The following is a 27,139-nucleotide window of genomic DNA, read 5'->3' as shown; positions in this document are numbered from 1 at the left end:
CCACAAATACATATTGAATGAGTGATGGATGGATGAGTGAAGGACCACTTCCTGTCCTGGCGTCACATTACAAAGCACTAACAAACCATTGGACCTTACTTTTGAGGAAGAAAGACGAGGTGTGAGGCGTCGGTAGACATTCGTAGGGTACGTAGAGACAATAAATTGAGAATCTATAGGTATTTGACTTTTATTTTACCTGTTACACTATAGGATGAGACCTTTGTTTGAATACAGATTCAACAGAATGTGAAGGTTTTATGATGAATTCCTTCCTCAAACTCCTAGCAATCTATCAAGTTTTTAAAAAAATCAAATCTATGCCAGTTACGTTTTCTTTCACGCCCCCCACCCCGTGTGTAGATATGTCTCTGAGAACAGACTGCTCTCAATAGCACTAAAGTAAAAGCAAGTGACATCTGCAACGCCAATTAAATATTTATGCAACGTAGCAACGAAATGGTAAATATTGTATTATACTTTCCACTTGTCATTAGTCAGGAGATGTGGCTACATTCTACAAAAATGATAGCCTAAAACAGAGAAAACAGCACCGTATTTCACAGAGAAGATATTTATGTCTGGCAGAAAGTGGAGTTTAGCTGACTTTAAACGTATTTCTTATTGTTGTCATCCTTGCGTGGTTTTCAAGTCAGGGAGATCTTTATATTTGAATGGGAAAAACAGTCCCTCTAAATAAGAGTATTTCTCATGGATTATTTACTTCCGCTGACCTCGTATGAAGCTGAGAGTAGAATAAATGGTTTTGGGGAGGAGAGGAAGAATCCATTTTCTGTATTTGTATTAATTTCTTGAAATTGGTTGTGATTTCTTTTTTACATGTAGTAATAAATATTAGCATAAACGCAACACTGGGCACTTTTATGCTGTGCTAATAAAAAGCAACAAAAAAATTACAGTGTCCAAAAGCGAAGTGTGCAGTATACATCTCTTCCAGGCTTTGGATTCGATTCAGAAGTCACTGAGGCAATTCTATGGAGGACCTATAAAGGCACTGAATTTTAAATGACCCCTCAGCCTCTGCAAGGATATGCAGGCAGAGAAGGCTAATATTTTCTATACATTTCTACAGTTCATAGTGAAAGAATAGAGTATAAATGTGACAAAATAGCTAAACTTCCTGTGGATGTGGAGGATGGATACACACACACACACACACACGCACACGCACACACACGTTTCACCCCCATAAAAAGTGCTATTTTTCTATAAGTAAAAGCTACAACTACCTACAGTGGGTTCTTTGTAGATTTTCTCCTTTCTGAATTTATAGACTCACTGTAGAGTGCTGTGGTAATATGATTTATCATATGATTATTTTCCTCCAGTTCTAGAGGTGAACCACTTCATTCTGATCCTACATTCACCACTGAATCGGGTTTAAATCTGTCTTTCATTTCATGTATCCAAGGATAATATAAAATATTGATACATTGATTTAAAATTTTTAGGGTATAAGCTTCAAGCCTCGACAATACAAGTAATATATTTTCTCTCCAATGTGAGGAAATCACATTAGTATTATTAAAAAGGTACCATTCCATCCCAGATAAAATGCATTTTGCAAAATGCAGTGCAAGTAGGAGTTAAGGGAAGAACCCACAGTGAAAAATGGCATGTAATTCACTGGCTGGCTGTGTTCTATCACCTAATAAAACAGCACTTTTATTACAAAGACATGTCCAAAAAGAAAAAAGAATGTCGCAACACATTTTATTTTGCCATATATATTTAAATGGTTGATTTTTCACGAAGCAGAAAGGGCTGGCATATTTTTCCTTCTGACCCTGAGCTGCATATATATGGCTGGTTCTATAATCAATTTCAAGGTACACCGAGAGGTAAAAATGTTCATAAAATGCAAATCGACGCCGAAGTAGGACAGATAACTGCCACGGGGTCGTAACTGCAGTGAACCTAAATTCGACAGGTTATGTTTTGCTAGATCCAGGGAACGCTTATGTTGTTAAACTGCCTTTTTAGCAGACATGTGCCAACATCTATTTTAGGATTTGGTTGGGAGCAGCTGTTCAAAGGAAACAAATAACTACACACGTATTTTTTAAACGAAGAGGAATATCGAGCATGCAGTGTCGTTCTCCGGTTAGCAGCAAACATCAAGAGTCCAGAAGGGCAGCCGTGACAGGTTATTTCTTGTTATTAGGAAATGAGTTAACCAATCAGTCCCTTAAAAGTTAAGATATTTGTGGGGGGGGGATATATGGGGGTTTGGAGGAAAATGGGATGACACTGTTAATGGAATAGCGTTTCTTTTTTCGGGGGTGCTAGAAATGTTCTAAAATTGAGTGTGGTGAAAATTGCAAACTATGCAAAGATATTAAACACCAAGTGAATTGTACACTTTCAATGGGTAAAGTGTATGGTATGGGAATTAGACCTCAATGAAGCTGTTATTGGGAAAAAAAAAAAACCCTGCTGTCAAATGAATTACTGGTTGGGATAAACCGAGCCCAAAATTGAGAAACAATGCTAGCATAATATGATTTGGTTAAGATTTCTGTTTTCTCTCATTTTCCTCAAATTGAAAGAATGGGTACCGACACTTCTGGTGCCACTCTCCCTGGGAAATTATTTGAATTTTCAGACTCTAAGTAAATGGAAACATCAATAAGGTTAAATGCCCATCATGGTGTCACTGGAAGTCCGACTTGACTTTGTTGTAGTTTTAAAAGGCATTAGCAGATTTATTCCAACATTTATTTGGACTAACTACTGTTTCAGTAATGTTTATGATTTAGGACAAGATTTCTGGGCATTTTCTACGTGTGTAGCTCCAAAATTTCGGGTTCGCTCCCACCGAGGAAAAAGAGCCTCTGTGAGAAAAGAATAATCGAGTGTTCTCACTCATTTATAACTGAACAGAAGCAAAATCCATAGTAACCAAGAGAACATCCCTTTTTAAAAAAAAAAATCCATTCTTTGGCGAACAACTGCTGGATATTTGTCCCTCTTTATAATTTTAGAACAGGAAAAGGAAGAAGAATGGGTAAATCCAGGCCCAGAAAAAATGGGGCAGGTATTTTTTTGGTAGGTCTTTATCACAAAGTATGCTCCCTGAGCTGCACCATTTGTGTTCTGCTGTATTTTCATTGTATAAAAACACACCCATGTAAAGATCAAAGCAGTAAAGAGGACTCTAATTGGGCACTGTCATCTAAAGAAAATCATGTGACTCAGATGAAAAGAAGTTTGCCATGGGTACACGCCTGGACATGTGACTTTTAAAATCGCAGTATGGGGGCGCCTGGGTGGCTCAGTTGGTTAAGCATCCAACTTTAGCTCAGGTCATGATCTCACGGTTCCTGAGTTTGAGCCCCACATCGGGCTCTGTGCTGACAGCTCAGAGCCTGGAGCCTGCTTCAGATTCTGTGTCTCCTTCTCTCTGCCCCTCCCCTACTGGCACTCTGTCTTTTTCTGTCTCTCAAAAATAAATAAGCATTAAAAAATATATAAAAAAATAGAATCAGCTAGAGCTTCTTAATTCTGCTCACTCCTCCACCCCAACAGGACTTCAGACCCTCTTACCTATGCTAGGTTTCTACTAGGGGGTCTATGCTAGTGCTGTCAATAATGGTGGCAGTGAGCCACGTGTGGGTGTTTGAGTGTAAATTAATCAACAACAAAACTTAAGCCCCAATTCTGTAGTTCACTAGCCACATTTCGAGGGCTCAATAGTCGCGCGTGGCTAGTGGCGACTGGACTGGACAAGGCTGAAACAGGCTGTTTCCATCACGAAATGTAACATTTGACAGAGCCTGCCGACAGCTTCCTGCAAAGTGTGGCCGGCGGGCCACGGCAGCACCACCTGGGAGCCTGTTTGACCTACACCCCTTTTAGCCTCGCTTCGGATCTCCTGAGTCCTAATATGCATTTTAATAGGATCCCCAGGTGATTCCTAGGGGCACTCAAGTTTGCGAAGCACAAGTCTGTCACCAGATACATGTTCTGGAATGCCACTAAACAATTTTATTTTTTAAAAAAAGATGATTCTTTTTCAATGCTATGTTTTGATATCTGCAATTTCTTCCCTATTTTCAGTTCTTCAAAAACCTCAGGGAAGGGAACGTAGGGGCGTCCTTGACACTTCCCAGTCCAGCTCCCATCGTGGACCGTGTGTGTGACTCGAGGTGAGATGTCTCCGTAAGCGATAGATTCTTCTTGCTCAATGGCTGTGGAGTCTTCCTGTTAAATTCATACTGTTGTTGTGAAAAGCCAGTAAGGCAGTTCATACGCATGCCGCCTCAAATGTCATGTCGGGCACGCTCGGAGGGCTTCCCGTGTCCCACCGTGGATGGGTCCTGTTTCCTCCCTCGTGGGCTTCGGACGTGTCTTTCGGCCATTACCTGCTGGATCGAGTCTTTCCCCGGCATCTTTAACCAGAGATAGGTGTTTTCCTTCTTTCCTGTCCTTTCCCTTCCTTTCCCTCCTTTTCTTTTCGTTTCAGGTTGTTGTTCATAAGGCTCAGGCTTCTTTATGACCCTAAGCACTATGAAGAGTGTGTCTGTCTGCATACATCACTTGACCATGAGCTTCTGGAAGAAAGAGCTAATTTGAACCTCTAATACCTAACAGAGTGCCCAGGAAAATGTTGACCTAAAATAATTGTTGAAAAGCCATCAAAGTACTTGAAGAAAATTTAAGTGATTTATTTATTTAAAGTTTATTTATTTATTTTGGAGGGGGTAAGGGCAGAGAGAGAGGGAGAAGGAGAATCCCAAGCAGGTTCTAAGCTGTCAGTGTGGAGCCCAGCATGGGGCTTGATCCCACAACCCTGAGATCATAACCTGAGCCAAAATCAGCAGTCAGATGCTCAACAGAAGCAGCCACCCAGGTGCTCCAATTGAAGTGAATAATAAAAAAAAAAACCTCTTAATAGAGTGAATACTTTATAGGCATAACATGACCATCTGATGTTATAGAGAAAAATTTTATACAATATATGGTAAAATAATTATGAGAAAAAGTAATAATGAATTAGAAAATGTTTAACATATGTGACAAATGACTCATATCCTTAATAAACATTTGTAAATGAAAGGAGGAAAGAAAAGGAGAAAAACCCTAATAGAAAAGTAGCAGGAAACTAGGCACACAAAAAGAAATAGAAATGGTCCAATAGTCAGTGGAAAGATATTCAATGATAAACAAAAACAAGAATAAGATGTTTTAACCTAAGAGACTGGCAAGGGTTAAAAGGACTAATACTGCGTAGAACTGGGAGGTGTGTAAATAGGGTAATTTGGCCACGGTTTGCAAAATGTAAAACGTGCCCACCATTTTGGCATCCCCTTTCAAAGAATTTATTCTGATAAAAAACTTGAACGCACACACACACTCACACACACACACACACACACACTTCTATGCAAAAGAAAACAGTCACTGCACTTTTGGGTACGAGTGAAACGGAGCCAGTAAATAAAATCACACACACAGGAGGTTTCATAAATGGTGAGAAAGCCTGGGAGCAAATGCATTAAAGGTATGGAACTCCCGTGTACATATGCACAGGAAAAAACATCTGGAAGGGTCCACACCAAGAAGCTGACACATGTCTACCTGTGCACGAAGCTCACAGTGACCTACGTATTTCCTCTCTCTTTTCCAGCACTTCCTTATTCACTGAAATGTTGATAGGAATAGGAAAAACAAGCAACAAAGTCCATTCTCCGCCCTTCCTCCCTCTCAGAAAGCTCTTCACCTTGACTCTCCCGCAGTAACTTTATTGTGGAGCAGAAACATACTAATACCACATTCTCCTAACTTCTTTTGACCTTACTGGAAGGGGACAAAGAAAATTCTAAGATAGAGGTAATTCCTCAAGCTTTTTATTTCATGTTTTTTTAAGTCTTGAAATTTATTTATATTGCAGTCCATATGAGAAGAGAGACCTCAAAGGGGATGGGGAAAAATGTTGAAGGATGGCAGCACTTTTGTTAAAGTGTGAGGTCAACTTGATGATGACTTTGGTCTCCCCATTGATTCGGGAGTTTATCAGACCCATCTAGGCTGGACAGGCAAGGGTTCCTTTTCTCTCCATGCCTGCTTTACATGCACACTCAACAGAAAAAGTCAACCTTCCCTGACAAAAGTGTCCTATTCTTGTTTTCAAGGGTACGGCAGTGTCTTTAGTCTGGAAAGATTTATCATGCTAGCTGACGGACAAGTCCTTTACCCAATTCAAACAACAAAAATCACTGCAATAGTGTGTTAGTCATTGACGCACAAGAAGACTGGTGAAAATTCTAAGGACACCTGTGCTTAATTAAAGCAAAAAGAGGAGGAGATAATTCTTTGACGGTGAAAGTAATTTCTGCCAGATAACACTTGGCTTGCAGCGCCTTAATGTCTAACACGATAACTAGATCATAACTACTGTTTGATAAATACCTGTTGTACGGAGCGCATGGACTACTCAATAAATACATTAACTCTGCGCATATGTGGGGAAGACAGAATCACAAGGACAACTTTATGACAGTGGTCCTAGCAGGAATAAAGTGTGATGCTAGCCAGCAAACGAGGAAACAGGCAATCTGAAGAAAAGGAACAATCACAGTTTTCACTTAGACGTCTGATACTCTATTACATTCACAAAGGGAGCTCTGAAAAGAGTCCAACTCTCACAAATAATAGGGAACTAAGCTCACGTTAAAATGCTATTTTTCCTGCTAGTCACACATTGTAAATGAAACTAAGCGGTCTCAAAACTGATGTCCAAAATGCGGAACAGCTGGTGAGGCACAGCGCCTACAATCGGCAAGTATGCCTAACAACACGGCAATGGCATGGACCCCGACTTCCAGCCCCGCAGACGAGTGATCTAACTGTTTAGTGTGTACTGTGGTTAAAAAAAAAGTCCCCTACAAATATGTCTGCTTAATTTATTACATCCCATTTATGCCTGGTGCATTTCAGAACCACTTAAAATTCCTTAGCAGCACACTGCTGACAGATACAGGTAATTTATACAACTAACTAGAAGAGATTCTCTTAACGGCCAGGTGTTTGCTAGCGGAATACTACAAGTCTGACTCTGAACACCGATGTGTGTTGTGCTACTCCTCGTGTACCTCGAGGGTCAGGACACAGCATAGAGTTCTTTCATTCATGAGTGATCTTGACCCAGGGGCGGCCCTTTTGGGATGTGGTTTGAGCACGTTCACAAGGAGGGAGTAAACTCAGGCTGTAAAGTAACAAAAAGGTTTCATCCTGCTTTCATTTCTGATGGACGGTGGCTATCAGAGGTGGTGTAGGAATCACTCAGGATGATGAGGCTGTACCCCGGTTTAGTGGGAAAGAGCACCCTGATTCATTAGTGATGCCCGACATCGTCAGAGCACCGCAAGGAACAGCACCCAACCTGGTCCATCCTTGCTGTCTCTGATTCAGTTCTCTCTAAAGTTCCTTCATGCTTTGTTACGTTGTATTTGTTTTGTTAAAAAAATTTTTTAAGCGACAAGAAAATTTTTAATTGTATCTAACTAGAAATACAAGCAGATTTTTTAAACTTTTAAAAAATGTTTTTAGGGGCACCTGGGTGGCTCAGTCAGTTAAGCGTTCGGCTTCGGCTCAGGTCATGATCTCACAGTTCGTGGGTTCGAGCCCCGCGTCGGGCTCTGTGCTGACAACTAGCTCAGAGCCTGGAGCCTGCTTCGGATCTGTATCTCCCTCTCTCTCTGACCCTTTCCTGCTTGAGCTCTGTCTGTCTCTCAAAAATAAATAAAAACATTATTTTTGACAGGTGGGGGGGCAGAGAGAGAGAGGGGGATACACAGAATCTGAAGCAGGCTCCACGCTCTGGGCTGTCAGCACAGAGCCAGACATGGGGCTCGATCTCAGGAACCATGAGATCACGACCTGAGCCAAAGTCGGATGTTCAACCGACTGAGTCGCCAGGCACCCATTCTGTATTTCTTTGAAATGTTGTGACTCACAATCGTTATTTCACTTTCCAAAATATATAATTTACAAGTGAGGGTGCTGTAGCTAATAATAGAAACTGGTTCACTGCCAAGGCACCATACTATTGTATATACAGCTCTGTAACACTCTTTCTCAGTTCTAGAACTTCATGGGCTTCACAGATCGCTTCGGAAACCTGAGGGTGCATTCCTGGCTCCCGTTCTGGTTGGATAAACCATCTATATTGCCGGTGATTAATCTCAGTGGACACCATTAGCCTTTCAATGTGGTATGCCTTTTCTACACTCACAAACAGATCAAAATCTGACGGGGTCATGTCTGACATTTAAAAAAAAAGCCATTTCTAATAGTTTCAATGCTCACACCTGCTATGAAACAGTTAAATAAAAGGAGTATTTATGACTTCTATTAGCAGTTTCCATCACTTGCGTTACTATTAAGTGGAAAACACGATCAATACTACATCAGAAGAGATGAAAAATCCACATATATGAATGAGTACATAATCCATTCATTGTTTTACGGATGCACGGCTCCCCGGGGAGGCTTGCTGAGTGCAAGACGGTGGTCCTGAGTGATGGGCTTTACATTTAGAGAGCAGAGTTAGCTGAAAGGTGTAACAGTGCAAGGAGGAGACAGCTCCCCATTGACTATGCATCGAAGGGGACTCCTGTGTATGGCGCCTCCGTGCAGGGGCATGAAGGACTGTGCACACGGAATGTCACAGCGTCAGCCACGCTTCGGGAGGGGTATGTCAAACCCGAGCTCACACTCTAGTCCAAGAACATCCCTCCTTGTGTGTGCAAATACATCTTTTTCTCTTGATCTGAACTTGCTGAAAACTGCTTAAGATGCGCTGCGATTTATACGGTATTAACTAATCCTCCCTCCAGAAAATAAACCCTGTAACGCACTTCCGGGCCACCTACGTAGATAAACCCAACAGAACAGTGACACGACAGCCCACCTTACAGAGTAACTGTTACACACATGGTCTTACCTATGAAATACGACAGGACGACTGCCAGGAGCACGGACACGCCTACAGCACACAGGGCGGTGCATTTCCAGCTACAGTACTTGGAAGACTTCTTGAATTTAAAAGCACTTCTCGATAGGGTGTTTCTAGGCAGTGGCCGGGTAGGCGGCGAATAAACTGAGCCAGATGCCATTGTGTATCCTGGGGTGGCAGTGCTGAACAGCGGCGTTGTCCCTGTCCCTGTTTTGAATAGGAAATGCCTGCGAAACAGGAGAACATCACCGTAAGATACAAATAGGTTAAAATGAGATACAAATAGGTTAAAATGTGGGCGACAGATGCAGCCCACGTCTCTCTCAACTGTGTACCTCCTACACTTTAAAAACACATTAGAAATTAAGGAAAAATGTTAACCAACTCCTAACGGGGAATCTGACCAAAGAAACTGACGTGAAATGTATATAGCAGTATTGATGCACGCACACTATTCCTGTCCCTTCAAGGAGGTATCTTGAGATCCTATAAAGTTATTCTAATCACACCGTTTCCTGCACAAAGCCATTCTGGAACCTCCCTGTAGGAACTGCATTAAGAACAGACATTTCACTTAAGAACACGACATTTTATTATGTTATCGCTCCATGTGTATTTGCTGCTCTGTGAGCCCAGTACTCATATAAACACAACAACGCATGACCGCGGTGGTGTTCTGCAGACTGATTTATTTTCTGGTCGTCCAAGGAAACATTGTAACCCTGGCCTGCTCTCCCACTAACAAGCACCATCCTGCTTGGCCACAGGCAGCCGTTCAGGTCTCGAGGGATGCAAACTAATTTTATTTTTAGCTTATGTCAAACAGAGCCAGGAAGGGAGAGGAAAAGGAAGGAATCACAGAACACTTCTAAAACCAACCTCAATAAATGAAGGGGTCAGTGAAGCAAATATAGATCAAATATAGAAAGATTCTCTTACAAAAGAGCTGGATGGTGGGGGAGCAAAGTACCTGTGAGAGTTGTGGATTCTCTTACTTTGAAGATGCGTAAGCAGAAATCAAAGGATCACATGACAAGGGTGCTGTTTAAGAAATTCTTTAGTGGGGGTGGGGGCTGCATGGCTCACTTGGTTAAGCGTCTGACTTCGGCTGAGGTCATGAGCTCATCGTTTGTGAGTTTGAGCCCCACGTCAGGCTCTGTACTGACAGCTCAGAGCCTGGAGCCTGCTTCGGATTCTGTGCTTCCCTTTCTCTCTGCCCCTTCCCTGCTCATGCTCTGTCTCAGAAAATAAATGTTACGGATAAAAAAAATAATAATAATTCTTTAAAAAAGATGATGAATTTAAGATTCCTATGAACAATAAAAGTCTCCAAATTAAAAAAAAAGCACCATGTTTTTCATGGGTTACGTTTCATATTATACCAGTAATTTATTGTGTATTCACTTTGTGTCCCAACACTTATTTTTATTTTCCTTAATAACATGTTCAGTGAAGTCAACACACTCTGTTCTTTCATACATACTCAGGAGGGTTTAGGCATTCTGGAATATTCCACCATGGTACAATACAGTTTCTATGAAATATTTTAGGTAGTACACAGCCGAGTCTTTTAAATTTTACTACCAATGGACTTATTAGAAGTATTAGAAATATAAGAAAATAAATTGAATATATCAAAGAAATTAAGGGGTTAATAAAAGGAAAGATCGTGAAAGTTAGATAGCAGAGGTTCAAATCCTGCTTCACTATTTATCAGGACTGTGTCCTTGGACGAGTTACTTAATCTCTCTCTGTGTTTTGGTTTCTTAATGTATAAAATGGGGAGAGTCATAGCATCTACCCTTCCTGAGTTGCAAGGAGGCTCAAAGGAGTTACTATTTACCATAAAGCGCTTGGAATATTGTAAGCAGAGAAGAAGTATTTGATAAATACAAAACGAATCAAAGTCATGATTTCATGTATATGACTGCTAAGGCTAATCAGGTATTTAAGTCACAGAGACCCCATTTCCAGAAAATTACTATGTGAATAATACTGTAGCTGGTGTAGCGATAAGATAAACGTCCTGGAAGTTTGCCGAACATAGGTGTGGCGGACCGAATTCTGGAGTAGAAATCAGAGGTGAGTTTAAGTCCCTGGTCTACCATTTCCTAGATACATGATCCAAGAGGCGCTCAGTTTTGTTCTGTCTTCCATCTGTGAAATGGAGCTGAGGATTTTCTTACTGCACAGGGTTGTAAATCAGCTAATGTATCTAAACAATGCTTAGGACAGATGCAAATATTACGTTACTATTTCTATAAATTACACTAGCAACTGTATTGTGAACCGGTTTTTCCCTATGGAAGTACTCTGTAAGGCAACTTTCAAGGTCGACAGCCTGAATTAAATGTCAGGTTGGTAACAGCATTTGTAAAATTTCTGACCATATTCCCATTCAGCATGGCTATTAAGAATGTGGGTTCGGACCAAGGCTGTTTACGTTCAAATCCAGACTTTACCCATAAATAGGCGGGATGATGTAAACTACACTGTGTCTTGGTTTTCTCATCTATAAAATGGAAATAATAATAGTAGCTATTGTATAGGCATTTTATGAGGATTAAATCAAGTAACATAAATGACGGGTTTATATTAGCCTCTAAACACAAGGGAAGTTCTTGCTCACTAAGCACTAGCCATTTTTCTTTCTGATATCACACTGTGAAACCTAGATCATAAAGATCAAAAATTATCAAGTAGGGGCACGTGGGTGGCTCAGTCAGTTAAGCCTCCGACTTCGGCTTAGGTCATGCTCACTCATGGGTTCGAGCCCTACGTTGGGCTCTGTGCTGACAGCTCAGAGCCTGGAGCCTGCTCCCAATTCTGTGTCTCGCTCTCTCTCTTCCCCTCCCCCCTCATGCTCTGTCTCTTTCTGTCTCAAAAATAAATAAAAAATTTAAAAAATTAAAAAAAAAACTTAAAAAAAATTACCAAGTGAAGACTTTAAATCCCAATTCAAATGGAACACCCTCAAAACCAACATTTACGAAATGAATTCCCCAGTGTACAAATTTGATCCTGGCCAGCACTGTGGATGAGAAGATGGTTACCTGCCAAGCAGTAACCTGATCATTTAGATGAGCTTCCAGCAACCTCTTTTTGGAAGGACCGAACTGTAAATATTTTAGCCTCGTCTGGCCATTCTCGCTCATGGCAGCAGCCACAGATAACACGAGTGCAGCTACATTCTGATGAGACTTTATTACAGACACAGAATTATTAACTTCATATAATTTTCCCGTGTCCTGAAATATTCTTTTTATTATTATTTTTTTTTCAGTCACTGACAGATAGAAAACCCATTCTGAGCTCATGATCATTACAAAAGCAGGTGACAGGCTGGACAGGACCTGTGAGCTGTCGGTAGTGCCCTGGTCTGCATTCTCACTGCCTTTAGGATGCTCCATGAGGAGTGAGATGCTCAGCAGCCCGTAGGAACAGACTCCTTCCTCAGCGCCCCTGGACACAGTCCGAAGGATGCGTATGCACCGCTCCTGGAGAAGGTGACGGCCAGACAGGTGCACCTGGACGCTCACTGGTGACCCCCCGTCTCTCCAGGCCATCATCATGATGCTTAGTTCCTCCAAAGCGCTCATTACCATCAGTTCTTGCTTCTCGACTCGTGTGTTAGGTTAAAATTTTAAAATACTATTTAAAGTGTGTTTTCCCCCCAGAAATCTGCCCCCTGCTTTGGGATCTAACCAAATGTGTGAAAGACATAGAAATGAAGAGATAAAAAAATTCCCCTCACTTCAGAAAAAAATTTCATCTCATTATTCAGGAAGAGGAAAACGGGGAAGGGACGGACCCAGGCAGAAGATTCGCGGTGTCTATAGGACACAGGCCCCCCGCCTGGCCTCCTGGTGCCAGGGAAGCAGAGACCACGGAGCGGATCAGCAGCACCCAAGAGCAGAAGACATCTGGGCATTCAGTGTCAAACCGAGGCCTGAGGAGGGGCCAGGAGCCCAAACAGAAGGCACGGAGCGTGCAGGCCCTTCATGCAGAGAGCCTGTCCAAGATTTCTGTGCCCCAGCTTCGTTTCCAGGAAGCAGAATTACTCCCACTGCTTCAAGTAGCTTGGAAATAGCAGAGTGTGACACTGGACCTGAAGAGGCCGCAGAATGAAGGCCGGCTCAGCAGTGACAGCGCCGTCAACACTGGGGGGAGAGACAGCGCGAAGGCCTCCTGCCTGGGCGGAGGCCCCAACACGAGACCTTCCTGCTGTGCTCACGGGATCACAGGTAACAAGGCAGGGGTAGGACAGGGAGAGACACGAATCGTCTGAGTAAAGTTTCCAGGCCTGAGGGCTATAAATCAAATATAGTCAAAGACATATTTAAAAGGCTGTTTAGCTAGCGTGCGGAGTTGGGGAATAAGAACCGTCTCGCCATGGCACAAATCTCTGGTGCATCTTCTCCCATCAGAATGTGAGCACCGGGAAATCGCACTCACCTCTGTGTTTTCAGACCTTTGAATCTTACTGGCACCAGGGCACCTAGGTGGCTCAGTCGGTTAAACATCTGACTTCGGCTCAGATCACGATCTCATAGTTTTGAGTTCTTGAATTGCCCTCTCAGTGCAGAGCCTGCTTGGGATTCTCCCTCTTTCTCTGCCCCTTCCTCACATGCATTTTCTCTCTCTCCAAATAAATAAATAGACTTAAAAAATAAAAAGGAAGTTCCTGGGCACATAGTAGTTGCTCAATAAATACTGTAAAATGAAATGAAGACCACTGTGCTGATGGAGAAAGCAGAGTCTCAGAGAAATTAAATACCTTGGCCAAAGACCTATAGCTAGTAAATTAATAATAAAATAAAAGTAAATGAAAGTTGGAAATTCTAGGCACCAAAGTAAAAAATCACCCCTGGAAAATGTATTACAGCTTTGTTTAAAAAAATTATTTCTTCTTTTTTATTTATGTATTTATTTTGGGAGAAAGAGAGAGTGTGAGCAGGGGAGGTGCAGAGAGAGGGAAAGAGAGAGAATTCCAAGCAGGCTCTACGCTGTCAGCAGAGGGCCCGATGTGGGGCTTGAACCAACGAACTGTGAGATCGTAACCTGAGCTGAAACCAAGAGTTGGACCCATGCTCAATCAACTGAGCCACCCAGGTAGCCGCCCCCACCAGATGAATTTTTAAAAATGTTTATTTATATTTTAGAGAGAGAGAGAGAGAGAGTGCCAGGGGGTGGAGAAGGGCAGAGAGAGAGGGAGACACAGAATCTGAAGCAAGCTCCAGGCTCTGAGCCGTCCACACAGAGCTCATGAACCGGGATATCATGACCTGAGCCCAAGTCAGATGCTTTACCAACTGAGACAAGCAGGCGCCCCTGAAAATGTGTGATATCTCTGTGCAAAGTGGTCTGGGAAATGGGACTTTGAGCCTGCACCCACATGTGGTGCGAATGATTATGATTATAGTCCCAACACTGAAGACACGTATCCACGCAATGTGTCTAAGACAATGAGCTAGATACATGCCAAGCTCGAATCAGGCATCTTGCTTCTAATCTCCAAAATCTGAAATACCAAGACTGGATGTCCATCTCCTTTGGAAACTGTGGCAAAGACCTCTTTCATCAAAAACTATGCTTGAATTGCTATGAAATTATTATGTTTACGTCAAGCAAACTATAGCTTTGAGAAGTTGCTGAAAACCAAGGTGTAATATTCAAAAATACACCGCCCATCAATATTAGTGGAACTGGAGATCTCTTTACTTAGAAAGAGTTTCTAATTTACTTAATACCTACATTTACTTTTGTCACTCCAAGAGGAAAGAGAATTTAATTGTATTTTTTGGCCACTGATGTTAAGATCAGAAGTATACTTCCCCTTTCTCTGTCTAAACGACTGTATGTATCAAAGGCGTACCCTGGAAATTTGTAAAAACTGCTTAAATGGATGCATTTAGAAACAGTTTAAGGGGCAGGTGGATCAGTAGGTTATGCTTCCGACTTCAGCTCAGGTCATGATCTCCCAGTTTGTGGGTTTGAGCCCCATGTTGGGCTTCTGTGCTGACCGCTCAGAGCCTGGAGCCTGCTTCAGATTCTGGGTCTCCTTCTCTCTCGGTCCTTCCCCTTATGTTCTGTCTCTGTCTCAAAAATAGATAAACATTAAAAAAAAAGATTGAAAAAAATAAGCTGTTTAAAACAAATGGTATTGTCTGTGTGAAGACGATTTCTTTAGGTAAAATTAGGCCTCCAAGTGGGTATATTAACACACACATGGAAAAACTTCTTGGACACCAACCAGAACTAGCAGAAAAGGTCTTGGTCAACCTATTTTGTACAGAGTGGAACACACGGTCTCAGATTTGGTAAAAATCTCATTTTTAGGCTCAGGTAAGATGCCTTCTTTCCAACATCACCAATGTCATTTCCACTGCAACGCGGAAAACATGAAACACTGCCGAGAGGACATGGGGACCAGCGTGTGTATCTTTAGGCCCAGAATTTCTTTCTGCCCGGGTCAAGGTCCAATGCCACGCCTATTTGAGAGTAGACTCCCCCAAGATGACATGGACAAACTGACCAACGCACGCTGAAATCCAGCCCCAGGAGAAGGAGACAGCGAGTTTTCCTGGGAGAGAATTATTATCTTTGTTTCCATCGAATTCTCTCGAAGGCACACATCTCTGAGAGTCGTTCCAGTCTCTCCTCATCCTGTGACTCTCCGCCGGGTCACACAGCCTGGGGAATATGCTCTGCACGTGGAGAGAATTCTGCAAAAATTACTATCAAAAACATGCGGGTCTGACCTGGCATCCGCATGAGGTTTGCAGAATAAAGGGAGGAATCTTCTTGACTTCACAGCCCATATTTGGGAATGAAAAAAGCGGATCCTGTGAGAATATTCCCCATTGTATCCGGCAAAGCAGCAGCAACGGCGGCAGAAGCTTTGTAACACGGAGCGCACCGGGGCAGCCGATTCTGTTCTGATGTTTCTAATGATGCCCTGCGTGGCGCCTGCCGCCGGTTCCCCGGCTATTTGTGCCACCGTTTTCACTCCGGTGATGAACTAGAGAGGCGCACTTGAAGAGGGACTATCACAGACTGAGATGAGGAAAATCAATTTCAAAGCCCAGAAGACGGCTGGAGCCAGGAGGTCACTGAACACTAACAGCTTTGTGGCTCTGGAATCTTGACGGGGATTCTATTTAACAACAGCAACCACCGGACGGGAACTGCGGGACTGCGCATCACGGTGAACCGCCAAGGCCTGGCGACTCCCACAGAAATGGAAACCATCGCTCCACGTTGAGCACAATTAATAACTGCTCATTTTGCTTCTCAAGTTGAAAGATCTGTTTCTTTGTTGATCTGTCTTCAGACCAAACCTTTTCATTTCAGCCTCCGCCTCCTGTCCTGGCTTGTATTTCTAACGGATCCCGGGAGGTATTTCGATGGGTCATGTCACAAATTTAAAATCAGGAGGGACAAAGACTGAATCGCCTCATCTTTCCTGCTGTTCCCATGCAGGCCTCTGGGTCACCGTGGGTAACTCCATCAGGTAGGTCTCTCTGAGGGACTTAGGGGTAATTTTCAATTATTCTTCTTGCCTGCCTGTCCCGCCCCTGCCCCCCCTGGAGGATCCACCCTGCCGAGAACCTTGCGTTCTTTCCTTCATGGTCTGGTCTTTTCTTTCTTCTTTCCCGTCTTGTCCTTCCTCCCTCCCTTCCATCTTCCTTCCCTCTCTCCTTCCCTTCCTTCTTCTCTTCTTCCCGTCTCTTCCCTACCTTCCTTCCCTTCTCCTTCCTTCCCTGCCTGTCTGTCTGTCTGTCCTTTCTGCTGGGGTGCAGACGTTCTTCTGAATTCTTACACCTTACCTTCCCCTTTTGAATTGATTTGGCATAGGCAAAGAAGAGACAAAAGTAACACTGTCATCTAAATTTTCTGCTCTTGGGGCGCCTGGGTGGCTCAGTCACTTAAGCATCTGACTTCAGCTCAGGTCATGATTTCACAGTTCGTGAGTTCGAGCCCCACATCAGGCTCCATGCTGACAGCTCAGAGCCTGGAGCCTGCTTCAGATTCTGCGTCTCCCCCTCCATATATCCCTCCTGTGCTCTCACTCTGTCTCTTTTGCTCTCAAAAATAAAAAATAAAACATTAACTGAATAAATAAGTAAAATTTTCTCCTCTCAAATTAAATGTCATGCTTTAACCATTAGATCTGCACAGTGTGCCGAAATACTGCTACCCGCCCAGGCATAATCCTTCCTGGCTCTTATCTCAAGGCGCCTCCAACTGCTTTTCATTTGTTTTGTTCTTTTTCACTCCATGTCTTAGCAGGTGTGCTCTGTTCCTTAGAAATGGTTCGTTTTTTAATTGTTGTTGTCTTTCTTTCAAAGTAATAAACTACAAAACACTATCATAAGATGTTTAATGGCAAAATAAACAGGTTTTTAAGGTAAATTTAAATGTGTTTTCTATTCTATCCTATTATTCTATTATATATTATGTTATAGATCACAGCATATTGGTGCTTATGGAAAAGGTGCCGACATCAGGTACAAAATGAAGTCAGTTATAATATATAATTAACTCATAAGCTTATAAGAGTCACTAGGAAATAGATCAGTTCATACTTGTCTTGTTCAGGAGATTAATACAATCATGTTACTCCTCTCCCAACAAGAGCATGTTTTCCTAAGTTGGAATGTACAGGGACCAAAATGAAAAGCATCCTTGGAAAACACGGGATAGCGTTACTCAAAGTGGTTGGAGTCATCTCCTCAGTGGGACACTGAGATAGAAAATAAAAGTCAAAAAGGAAGTGTACATCCTCTGAATGAAATTTTAATTAGCTCAACTTCATTAGTGGTTGTCTTCATATAGAAGAGGTTTCTTTAATATTTCACACAGCATTAAAATCCTTTTTAGAGTGATTAACCAACAAAGCAAACGACTAGAAGAGAGTGTCGTAGTGTTCAGTTCTACCCCGAAGGCAAAGTTGAAACCTTTATTAGTGACATACACACACCTGGAAAACGATTTCTTTTGTATATAATCTACTCTACCTTGTGGGGAGAAAGCCAGTGCTGCCCAGCAGATGTTCACGCCTCCTTCCTCACTTTACGGTCCTCGTTGAACAAAGAGAGTAATTGACCTTAAACTTAACGTGAGCTGCTTACATAAAACGTCTTGATGTCTTGCTTTCTAGTGAGGTTTCTAGACAAATCAGTAACAAGATTTTACCTAGAAAAACAGATGGCTTACTTCTTAGATCAGATGCTTCGAGTTCAAGGACAATGCACCAATGAGAAGGCAGACTGGCTGTATTTGGTCACATTTACCACCTTTGCAGACTCCAAAGTTCTCACGCAAGAGCTAAGGGAATTTTAAGGTATGGGTTGCTGTTCCTTCAGGCAAAATATAACTTTCTGGATTTAAGAGGCTTATTAAAGGTCTCACAAGATTTCCTCAACATCAAACGGCTCTTCCAAAATGACATTTTCAGATCTAAGGCAAATGAATCCCACACTTATGGATTAAATTTACCTGGAAATGTATGAAGGCTAAAATTAACTACTGAGTTCAAAATAGTCTGAGTCACCTGATGATGCCAAAACAATGGGCGGGTTGTCTAGAATTCATTTCAAGATAAAATACTTCAAGAAAACTGTCAGAATATATAAAATTTAATTATTGTGTATTATCTTCCTTCCATACTGCCCGTTACCGCTTATTTAATTGCTTGTCGTCTGTAACTGAGAATATATTTATTCTTAAAGCAGCTGCCACTATTGGTTAGTATATATTTGCAAGGGATGATGTAAGTCAACAATATTAACTACCATCCGGGTGCTCTCAATACTTAAAAATAGCCTGCGCTTCGTTATCACAGTCTTGAGAATTTTCAATACCAAATCCTGAATTCTAAGCTCCAGAGCCAACTGGATTATCTGTGGAGTGTATATCTAGCATTGTGTTTATCACTAATTAAAAGGCTGAAAGGTGGTTTACTGAAATGATGTGCTTTAGAAATAAGGCAGTGACATATAACATTTGACAGCTATTAAACAGGAGCCTCAAGAAAACAAAAGCCCAGATAGAAAATTACCTGTTCTTATTCAAGGCTGGGTTCCTGCTTGGTTTTCTTACTTTTCAGCACCTGATTCTCAATAGTATCCAAAGACATCTAGAACAAGGACTTCCTGTGTTTCAAGATCTAGCTATTTGGAGAGTTTGGAGAGAAATCACCTTCAGTTGAGGAGGCTGGCCCTCGGGAGCTCTGGGAGATTCCTGAACTAAGTGGGAGTTTCCAGCGAGAAGCCCACCCCTGCAAGCGTCTGAGTAAGGCTGTAAAAGGTGCTCCACAGTCTCCAATCTTCCGTAAGAGAACAGTTCGATCAGCCTGATTACTGTGCCATAGGTTTCGGGAGGGCCTGGTGAACTTGGGCAGCCACGGGCTGCTCCGCTAGTAGGAACAAAATGTGCGTAGAGACCATTTCATACATTAAAGCAGTGGTCCTCAAATGTGAGCTTGCATCAGAGTCCCTTGGAGGGCTGGTTCTCCGCCCAAGAGCTGATGTTGCCGGCCCAGACGCCACGCTCTGAAAACCACTACAGTAATGTATGGTCATGTTGGCTTTTCTTCACTTCAGTGTAACTCAAGACTCCCATCAAGACTCTACAACAAATCGGAAAACCATTCACAGATTCCTGTTTAGAAAGTTACTGCTGGTAGCTCCCATCAAGTACTCAGCTCAGGACAAATGGAATTCTGTTAATACAAGGCTCAATCAAACGGCTCCAACAATTTTCATTGTTCTAGGTCATCTCTCTCTTAATTTGTTACTTCCAACATCTCCCTTTATCGGACTTCCCTTTCAAGTTCATCCATGTGTTAGGAAATCAGGTCCTCCGTGTCTCGCTGTTACGCTGAAGTGTCTATCGTGTGTATTGAACTTCGTCTCTGGAGGAGAGAGCGGGATCTGTTCTCTTTCGCTTCTTCGCGTCCTGTGCTCTCCGTATTTCCATGTGTCTATGAAACGTTCACCAACATACGATCTTATTCCACAAACACCTTCTTGTGGGCGTTCTCTTGCTGTCTCTCTTTGAGCTTAATGCTTCAGCTTGTGACTCACGGAGGAGCAGAGCTGATAATTCATTGGGGGTATTTACAAAATCCCAGAGGGTTCCTACTTTTCTTCACATAGATAATGCTTGTTCTCTACTCTTAACTTTTCTAGAATACTTTTTATATATTATTATTATTATATATAAGTATATATTATATAAATATATAAATATTATATAAATATATTATATATTCTTTTTTCCTTTAAAATCTTGGCTTCAATTTATTACTTGCATTAAAATGTACAGGGAGGAAAAAAAACTACCTCATGTCCTTTATCTCTTAGCAGAGACTTCTGGAAAACTCAGTTCTACACATTTTTAAGGCACTGCACATACACACGCAGACAAAAAAACATAACCTCTTTACTCCTTTACACATCTGCTCTATCGAGGAGAAGGAAAAGAAGCAAAAATGATTTCCTGCATAAATGCCTTCTCCTTAAATTTGCTCCTTCTTTGAGGCTGCTGAGGACAGCAGTGACCATCAAGGTGGTGTTCCTAGCACTGGCCACCCACCCTGACAAAGGTCCGAGCAGGGGTACCCTCAGACCTGCCGGACAAGGTGACAAAAAAGAAATCCTCTTGAAGTTCAGAGGGAGAATTCCAGCATATTTGAAAAAAAATCCCATATTGAATGCTCATTATTACAGATCAAGTTTTTTTTCTCTTAGTCTTTCGATATTTTGAAACATACTTTGAAGGGTGAGTGCAGGAGAGCCTAGGAGACACGCAGCTACACGAGGGAAGTCAAGAGTATTTAGAGGACTAGGTTTTAACGAATTTCAATAACCACTGTGGTTAGCACCAGGACTTCACAAAAGCTAGAACTAAAACTAAAATCTAGCAAATGAGCTCTCAAAGCTGAGAAGGCTTGCCTCAAGAACTGATACAAAGGGACGCGGGTAAGAAATAATAAAATTTACCCAGAATGAGCCAATAATAGACTGAAAGTCATTATTTTTCTTTTTAGCAATTTAATCTGATACTTTTTCAATACGGTGAGTTCATAGTAGGTGTATATGGACATGTGTGTGTACATGTATATATGTTTTCTAAAAATTGGCCAGGGCTGGTTCAAAATCGATTAATTATTTTGCCTCTAATATAAAGGTACTATTACTATACACTGAGTTGAAAATGTTGTATAGTAATATACGGTGCATCCCTGAATTGTAAAAAGGAAATGTTTTTAGAGTCCTCATTCAAATGCCTCTTCCTTTATTACATTTAAATTAATTATGGTGTGCAGTTGAAAAAAAATATTTTAAATAAGAAAATGAAACACCCTCCCCCAAGTGAGTAATCAACATGAGAATGTAAATTCTATGTTTTGATGTGAAAACAAAAGAACAAACACGTCATGATTCTAGCTGTGACACGGAGTTAGGGAGACTGATGAACTCCTTCTTCATGCTGATCCCATGTTGTGGTCTCAAATCTATTACACTTTGGAATTGATGTGCTATTATCTTTGGACAACTTTCACACCAGGAGGTGATCACAGCAAGAAAAATGTCATAAATGAAAAGCTTATAAACAAGATACATTTCACCGCTGTTACCTGGATTAATATGAGCTATTAGTTGTACAAAACGTGGTTTGAGACAAAACCTGTGTTTAGTATTTTACCAAAAAATTCTGCAATATGAATGTACGAATAATTATACATTTTAGCAACTGCCACTTTATCAATCTGCAATTACACTGAATATGCAAACATGTTCGTGGTAAATACGGCATTATGCGTTCACTGATCTCTGAAAATTGGGAAGAAAAGTTCTAGAATATTAAGGTGATTTAAGTGAATTCTTTCATATTTACTTTTAGGCCTTAATTGAGAAACTAATATAATATAAAACTCAGGTATAACCCCAACTCTATAAAATATATAGGATTATAACAGGAAGCAAAAATTTTTATTATGACTTAGTTTAACATAGACATATCTATAATTAAGCAGAAAATCATGTTATAGTTTGGGAGGATTAGAAGCAGAACAACAGGTCAAATAGGCAGATTTCTTTCTTTTTTCTTTTCTAAAAATTTTTTTTAATGTTTTATTTATTTTTGATACAGAGAGAGACAGAGCATGAGAGGGGGAGGGGCAGAGAGAGAAGGAGACACAGAACTGGAAGCAGGCTCCAGGCTCTGAGCTAGCTGTCAGCACAGAGCCTGACGTGGGGCTCGAACCCATGAATGTGAGATCTGACCTGAGCCGAAGTCGGAGGCTTAACTGACTGAACCACCCAGACACCCCTCTTTTTTTCTTTTTTATCATCATCACGAAGGCTCAACAGTTTTTGTTTTAAATTTTAGTTATTACGATGGTGAGACCATACCATCAAAAGCACAAACTATACTAGATATTTTCCTACATGTTTTAAGATTATTGATTACACCTACTTTTGGATATTATGTACTAAATATACTAAGATGAAAATGGGAATGAAAAGGAACGCCTTAAAATTCCTATGTGCTTTTTGAAGGCGATTTTAATTACTAATTCATTTAAGTATTGATGGCCTGCTGTGCTTAAAACTTCAGCAAAGTTCTTTCTCTGTAAGTTTGAGAAAGAAGTGTGATCTAGAAAAAGAGATGAATTTCGATGTTAAGTTTATGAAGAATGAAAGAAATTCAGGGTTCTAAGAGATGGTGAAGGGATCTTAGTCAATCAAATACGTGATCATGAACAACGTGCATTTCACAGAATGAAACATAAAACAACCAGTCTAGAGAGAGGAAAGTGTTCTAAATAAAACTTAGCGTGCACCTATTTCCTAAGTGCAGAGAAAATACCATCTAATTTTAACTTCACAAAATCCCTACTGCGTGTGTTATAAGATATCTTTTTTTTTTTTGTAGGCTTCACATCCAGCATAGAGCGCAACGTGGGGCTTGAACTCACAACCCTGAGATAAAGACCTGAGCTGATATCAAAAGTCGGACACCTAACTGACCAAGCCACCAAGGGACTTCCTAAATTCTTTTTTTTTTTGTAATTTTATTTATTTATTTATTTTAATTTTTTAAACTTTATTATTTATTTATTTTTTTGAGAGACAGAGAGAAACAGAGCATGAGCAGGGGAGGAGAAGAGAGAGAGACACACACACAGAATCAGAAACAGGCTTGAACCGGCCTCGAACCCATGAACCATGAGATCATGACCTGAGGCCAAGTAAGACACCCAAGTGCCCCAATTCCACTTAAAAAAAAATTTTTTTTTATGTTTTATTTATTTTTGAGAAAGAAGGAGAGACAGCATGAGCAGGGGAGGGTCAGAGAGAGAGGGAGACACAGAATCCGAGGCAGGCTCCAGGCTCTGAGCTAGCTGTCAGCACAGAGCCCATCCTGGGGCTCGAACCCACGAACTATGAGATCATGACCTGAGCCGAAGCTGGACGCTTAACTGACTGAGCCACCCAGGCTCTCCTCTACTTTTTTTTTAAGATGAGTAAATTGAGCCTTAATTTGCCAAAGTTTATACAGAGACAAAACCAGGTCTTTTTTGGCCCTAAAACTCATGTCCTTGACCAGTTACATAACAGACTAGTAGTTTCTATATGAGCTATGTTATTTTCACTCGTGTATAAAACACACTTCAATTTAGGGGCACCTGAGTCGCTCAGTCAGTTAGGCGCCTGACTTGGGCTCAGGTCATCATCTTGCAGTTCACGAGTCTGAGCCCCCACTGGGCTCTGTGCTGACAGCTCAGAGCCTAGAACCTTCTACAGATTCTGTGTCTTCTCTCTCTCTGTCCCTCCCCTGCTCACTCACTCTCAAGAATAAACATTAAAAAAATTAGAAACACAGTTCAACTTGCATTTACCTCCTGTCCAAAGAATAAGAAAGATACTAGGCTTTAATAACGTCATAGTGCTGAGCATGGTGCTAGCTTTCAGCTCTTTGGCAGGAAAGTCACTAACGTCCATGACATACCCAGAGAGAAGACGTGTTCCCCAAGGAGAGGACTGGACAGGAACGCTCTCACTGTTTAACGTTCGCTGCTCGTGTGTGCTGGGTGAAATACAAGACTCTTGATATTCTCAAACAAGTTGTGGAGTGATCCTGAAAATCTCTTTTAACGACACAAAGGTTAGCCAGCTGGTTCACGCAGAGTACCCCAAAGAGTTATAAACCTCACAAGCGAGTTCAACATATCAAAAGGAGAGGGGTCCAGATTTGCTGACCTTTTCTGGCATGACAAGTGGCTGTCCGTGACATGCTACCAAGAATATATTTTTGGGAAAATTATTAATCTGTCCCTTCAATGTAAAGTAGTATTCAAGAATGAGCAATAACATGCTGCTCCTCTAAAGAACCTCTTCGTTCAGACAGGATATTTTTAAAACTCGCTTTTGGAAATATTCCCATCAACATATTATTTTGTTGCCAAGATCAATGACTACCATCTATAACGATTTTTAATTTTCTAAGCTGTTTTAAAATCTGCAAAACATGTATCTTAGTGAGCTTGGTCCTTATTCAAAGATGTAAAAATGGAACAACTTCTAATTAGTTTGCTAGAACATCAGAGAAATTAGCCACATTGCGACAGATACTCTATGATCCGAGTTCTGTGTGTGGAATCTAACAAAGTCGAACTCCTGAACCAGAGAGGAGAATGGTGGGTGCCTGGGGCTGGGGAGGTGGGGGACTGCGATATTTGTCAAAGTGTAAAATGAAACCAAAGTTCTTTTTAATGTTTTTATTTATTTTTGAGGACAGAGAGAGAGAGAGAGAGAGAGAGAGAGAGAGAGAGAAAGAGTGGGTGGGAGAGGGCCAGAGAGAGAGACACACACAGAATGTGAAGCAGGCTCCAGGCTCTGAGCTGTCAGCACAGAGCCTGACGTGGGGCTCGAACACAGGAACTGTGAGATCATGACCTGAGCTGAAGTCAGATGCCAAACCCACTGAGCCACTGAGCTGCCCAACGGGTAAAACTTTTAGTTCTAAGATGAGTAAGTGCTGATGATCTAATGTACGGCCAGGTGATTATAGCTAATAATATTTCATTGGATATTTGCAATTTGCTAAGAGAATAAACCTTGAATGCTCTACACACACACACACACACACACACACACACACACACACACACACACTAACTCTGTGAAGTGGTGGATATGTTAAATATTTCATTGTGTGTGTGTGTGTGGTGTGTGTAGGTATATTTAATGATGACGAAGTTCATATAGTTGTTAGGGTCAAAAAAGGTTTAAGGTATGATTAATATTTGATCTGAATTATCTTATAAATGTATATTTAATAATTAATTAAAAGAACAAAACTAAATAATAGATTGAAAGAAAATAGAAATATTTCAAAATGTTATTTATTTCAAGAAGTTCGGGTGGCTCAGTTGTTAAGCGTCCAATTCCTGAGTTCCACTCAGGTCATGATCATGCGGTTGGTGAGTTCTAGCCCCACATCGGGCTCCACACTGACCATGTAGAGCCTGTTGGGAACTCTTTCCTTTTCTTCCTCTCTCGGCCCCTTCCCTGCTCTTGCTCTCTCTCAAAATAAATTAACTTTAAAATGTTAGTTATGGGGTGCCAGGGTGGCTCAGTCAGTGAAGTGTCTGACTTTGGTTCAGATCATGGTCTCATGATTCAAGAGTTCGAGCCCCATGTTGGGCTCTCTGCTGACAGCCCAGAGCCTGGAGCCTGCTTTGGTTTCTGTGTCTTCCTCTCTTTCTGCCCTTCCCCCATGCACTCTCTCTCTGTCTCTCAAAACTAAACATTTAAAACATAAAATAAAATGTTATTTAATTTCATACTTTAGGTTTTAGTTTTATATATGTATAACATGCATAAGATGAGTACATTGCTAGTTCTCTAGAATTAACGATTTAATCAATAACATGTTTTTTGGGTTGAGTGTTTTTATTTTCTTTCATATGTAATTAATAAAAAATGTGGAGGCACTACAAGAAGGAATGCATTTAGAATTTGGGATCTACAGCAATAGCACTGCTAGGGATTTACCCAAGGGATACAGAAGTGCTGATGCATAGGGGCACATGTACCCCAATGTTCACAGCAGTACTGTTAACAATAGCCAAAATATGGAAAGAGCCTAAATGTCCATCAACTGATGAGTGGATCAAGAAGATGTGGTATATATACACAATGGAGTACTACATGGCAATGAGAAAGAATGAAATCTGGCCATTTGTAGCAAAGTGGATGGACCTCGAGGGTGTCATGCTAAGCGAAATAAGTCAGGCGGAGAAGGACAGATACCATATGTTTGCGCTCATAGGTCTAACAGGAGAAACCTAATGGAGGACCAGGGGGAGGGGAAGGGGGAAAGAGAGTTGGGGAGAGAGAGGGACGCAAAACCTGAGAGACTTGAATACTTAGAGGGGAAGGGGGAGAGAGAGTTGGGGAGAGAGAGGGACGCAAAACCTGAGACTTGAATACTTAGAGGGGAAGGGGGAGAGAGATGGTGGTAATGGAGGAGGGCACTTGTGGGGAAGAGCACTGTTATATGGAAACCAATTTGACAATAAACTATTAAAAAAAAAAGAATTTGGGATCTAGCTGAGAATGGCTGCTAATTAGTCATGTGACCTCAGGCTGATTACTAAATCTCAATGGGCTTTTAAAGAAGGCCGGATAAGGTTATCTGTAAGATTAGCTCCAATTGTGAAATCTGCTCTGGAGGCCAGTCCATCTTTCTCAAAAGCAGTCACAACCTCTATGGGTCCTTTACAACCACCTTGGGATTTTCAAACTGGCACATGGTCAGACTCTCATAAATCCTGGCCGGGGGAGTGCACGTATCCAGGACTCATTTCATGAAGTATCCCTGCCCTGCCACCACCTCAGACCATTTCTCTCCCACGGGTTCAGTGTTACTTTTTTCTAAAGCAAATTCTGTCTTTGAAAATTTACTTCATAGTTGAATTCCTGTAGGAAGCCGCCCCAACCAAATAGGGGCTAGGTCGATCAGTCTCATCATCAAAAAATACCCATCTCCAAAGATGAAAAGGCAATGTAATTGTTCTCAAACTGTATCAACATGTCCATTCTCGTTAGCTGTCACTGCCTTTCCCTCACCAAACTGGTA

The 27,139-nt window shown here is 41.5% G+C and overlaps 1 protein-coding gene across 1 annotated transcript in view; it reads right to left on the bottom strand.

Moving 5' to 3' along the window:
* The window catches only part of TENM3 (teneurin transmembrane protein 3), a 196,423-nt gene that overhangs the window by 150,735 nt on the left and 18,549 nt on the right, over positions 1-27,139 (bottom strand). Inside the window, exon 3 of the mRNA XM_029950079.1 lies at positions 8,969-9,207. Within this exon, the coding sequence (XP_029805939.1) occupies positions 8,969-9,207 (239 nt within the window). The remainder of the gene's footprint in view (positions 1-8,968; positions 9,208-27,139) is intronic.

This window comes from Suricata suricatta, chromosome 1 (assembly GCF_006229205.1).
Source record: "Suricata suricatta isolate VVHF042 chromosome 1, meerkat_22Aug2017_6uvM2_HiC, whole genome shotgun sequence".
NCBI lineage: Eukaryota > Metazoa > Chordata > Mammalia > Carnivora > Herpestidae > Suricata > Suricata suricatta.
The sequence above is the reverse complement of the archived record's forward strand: the minus strand, read 5'-3'. Positions and strand labels throughout refer to the sequence as shown.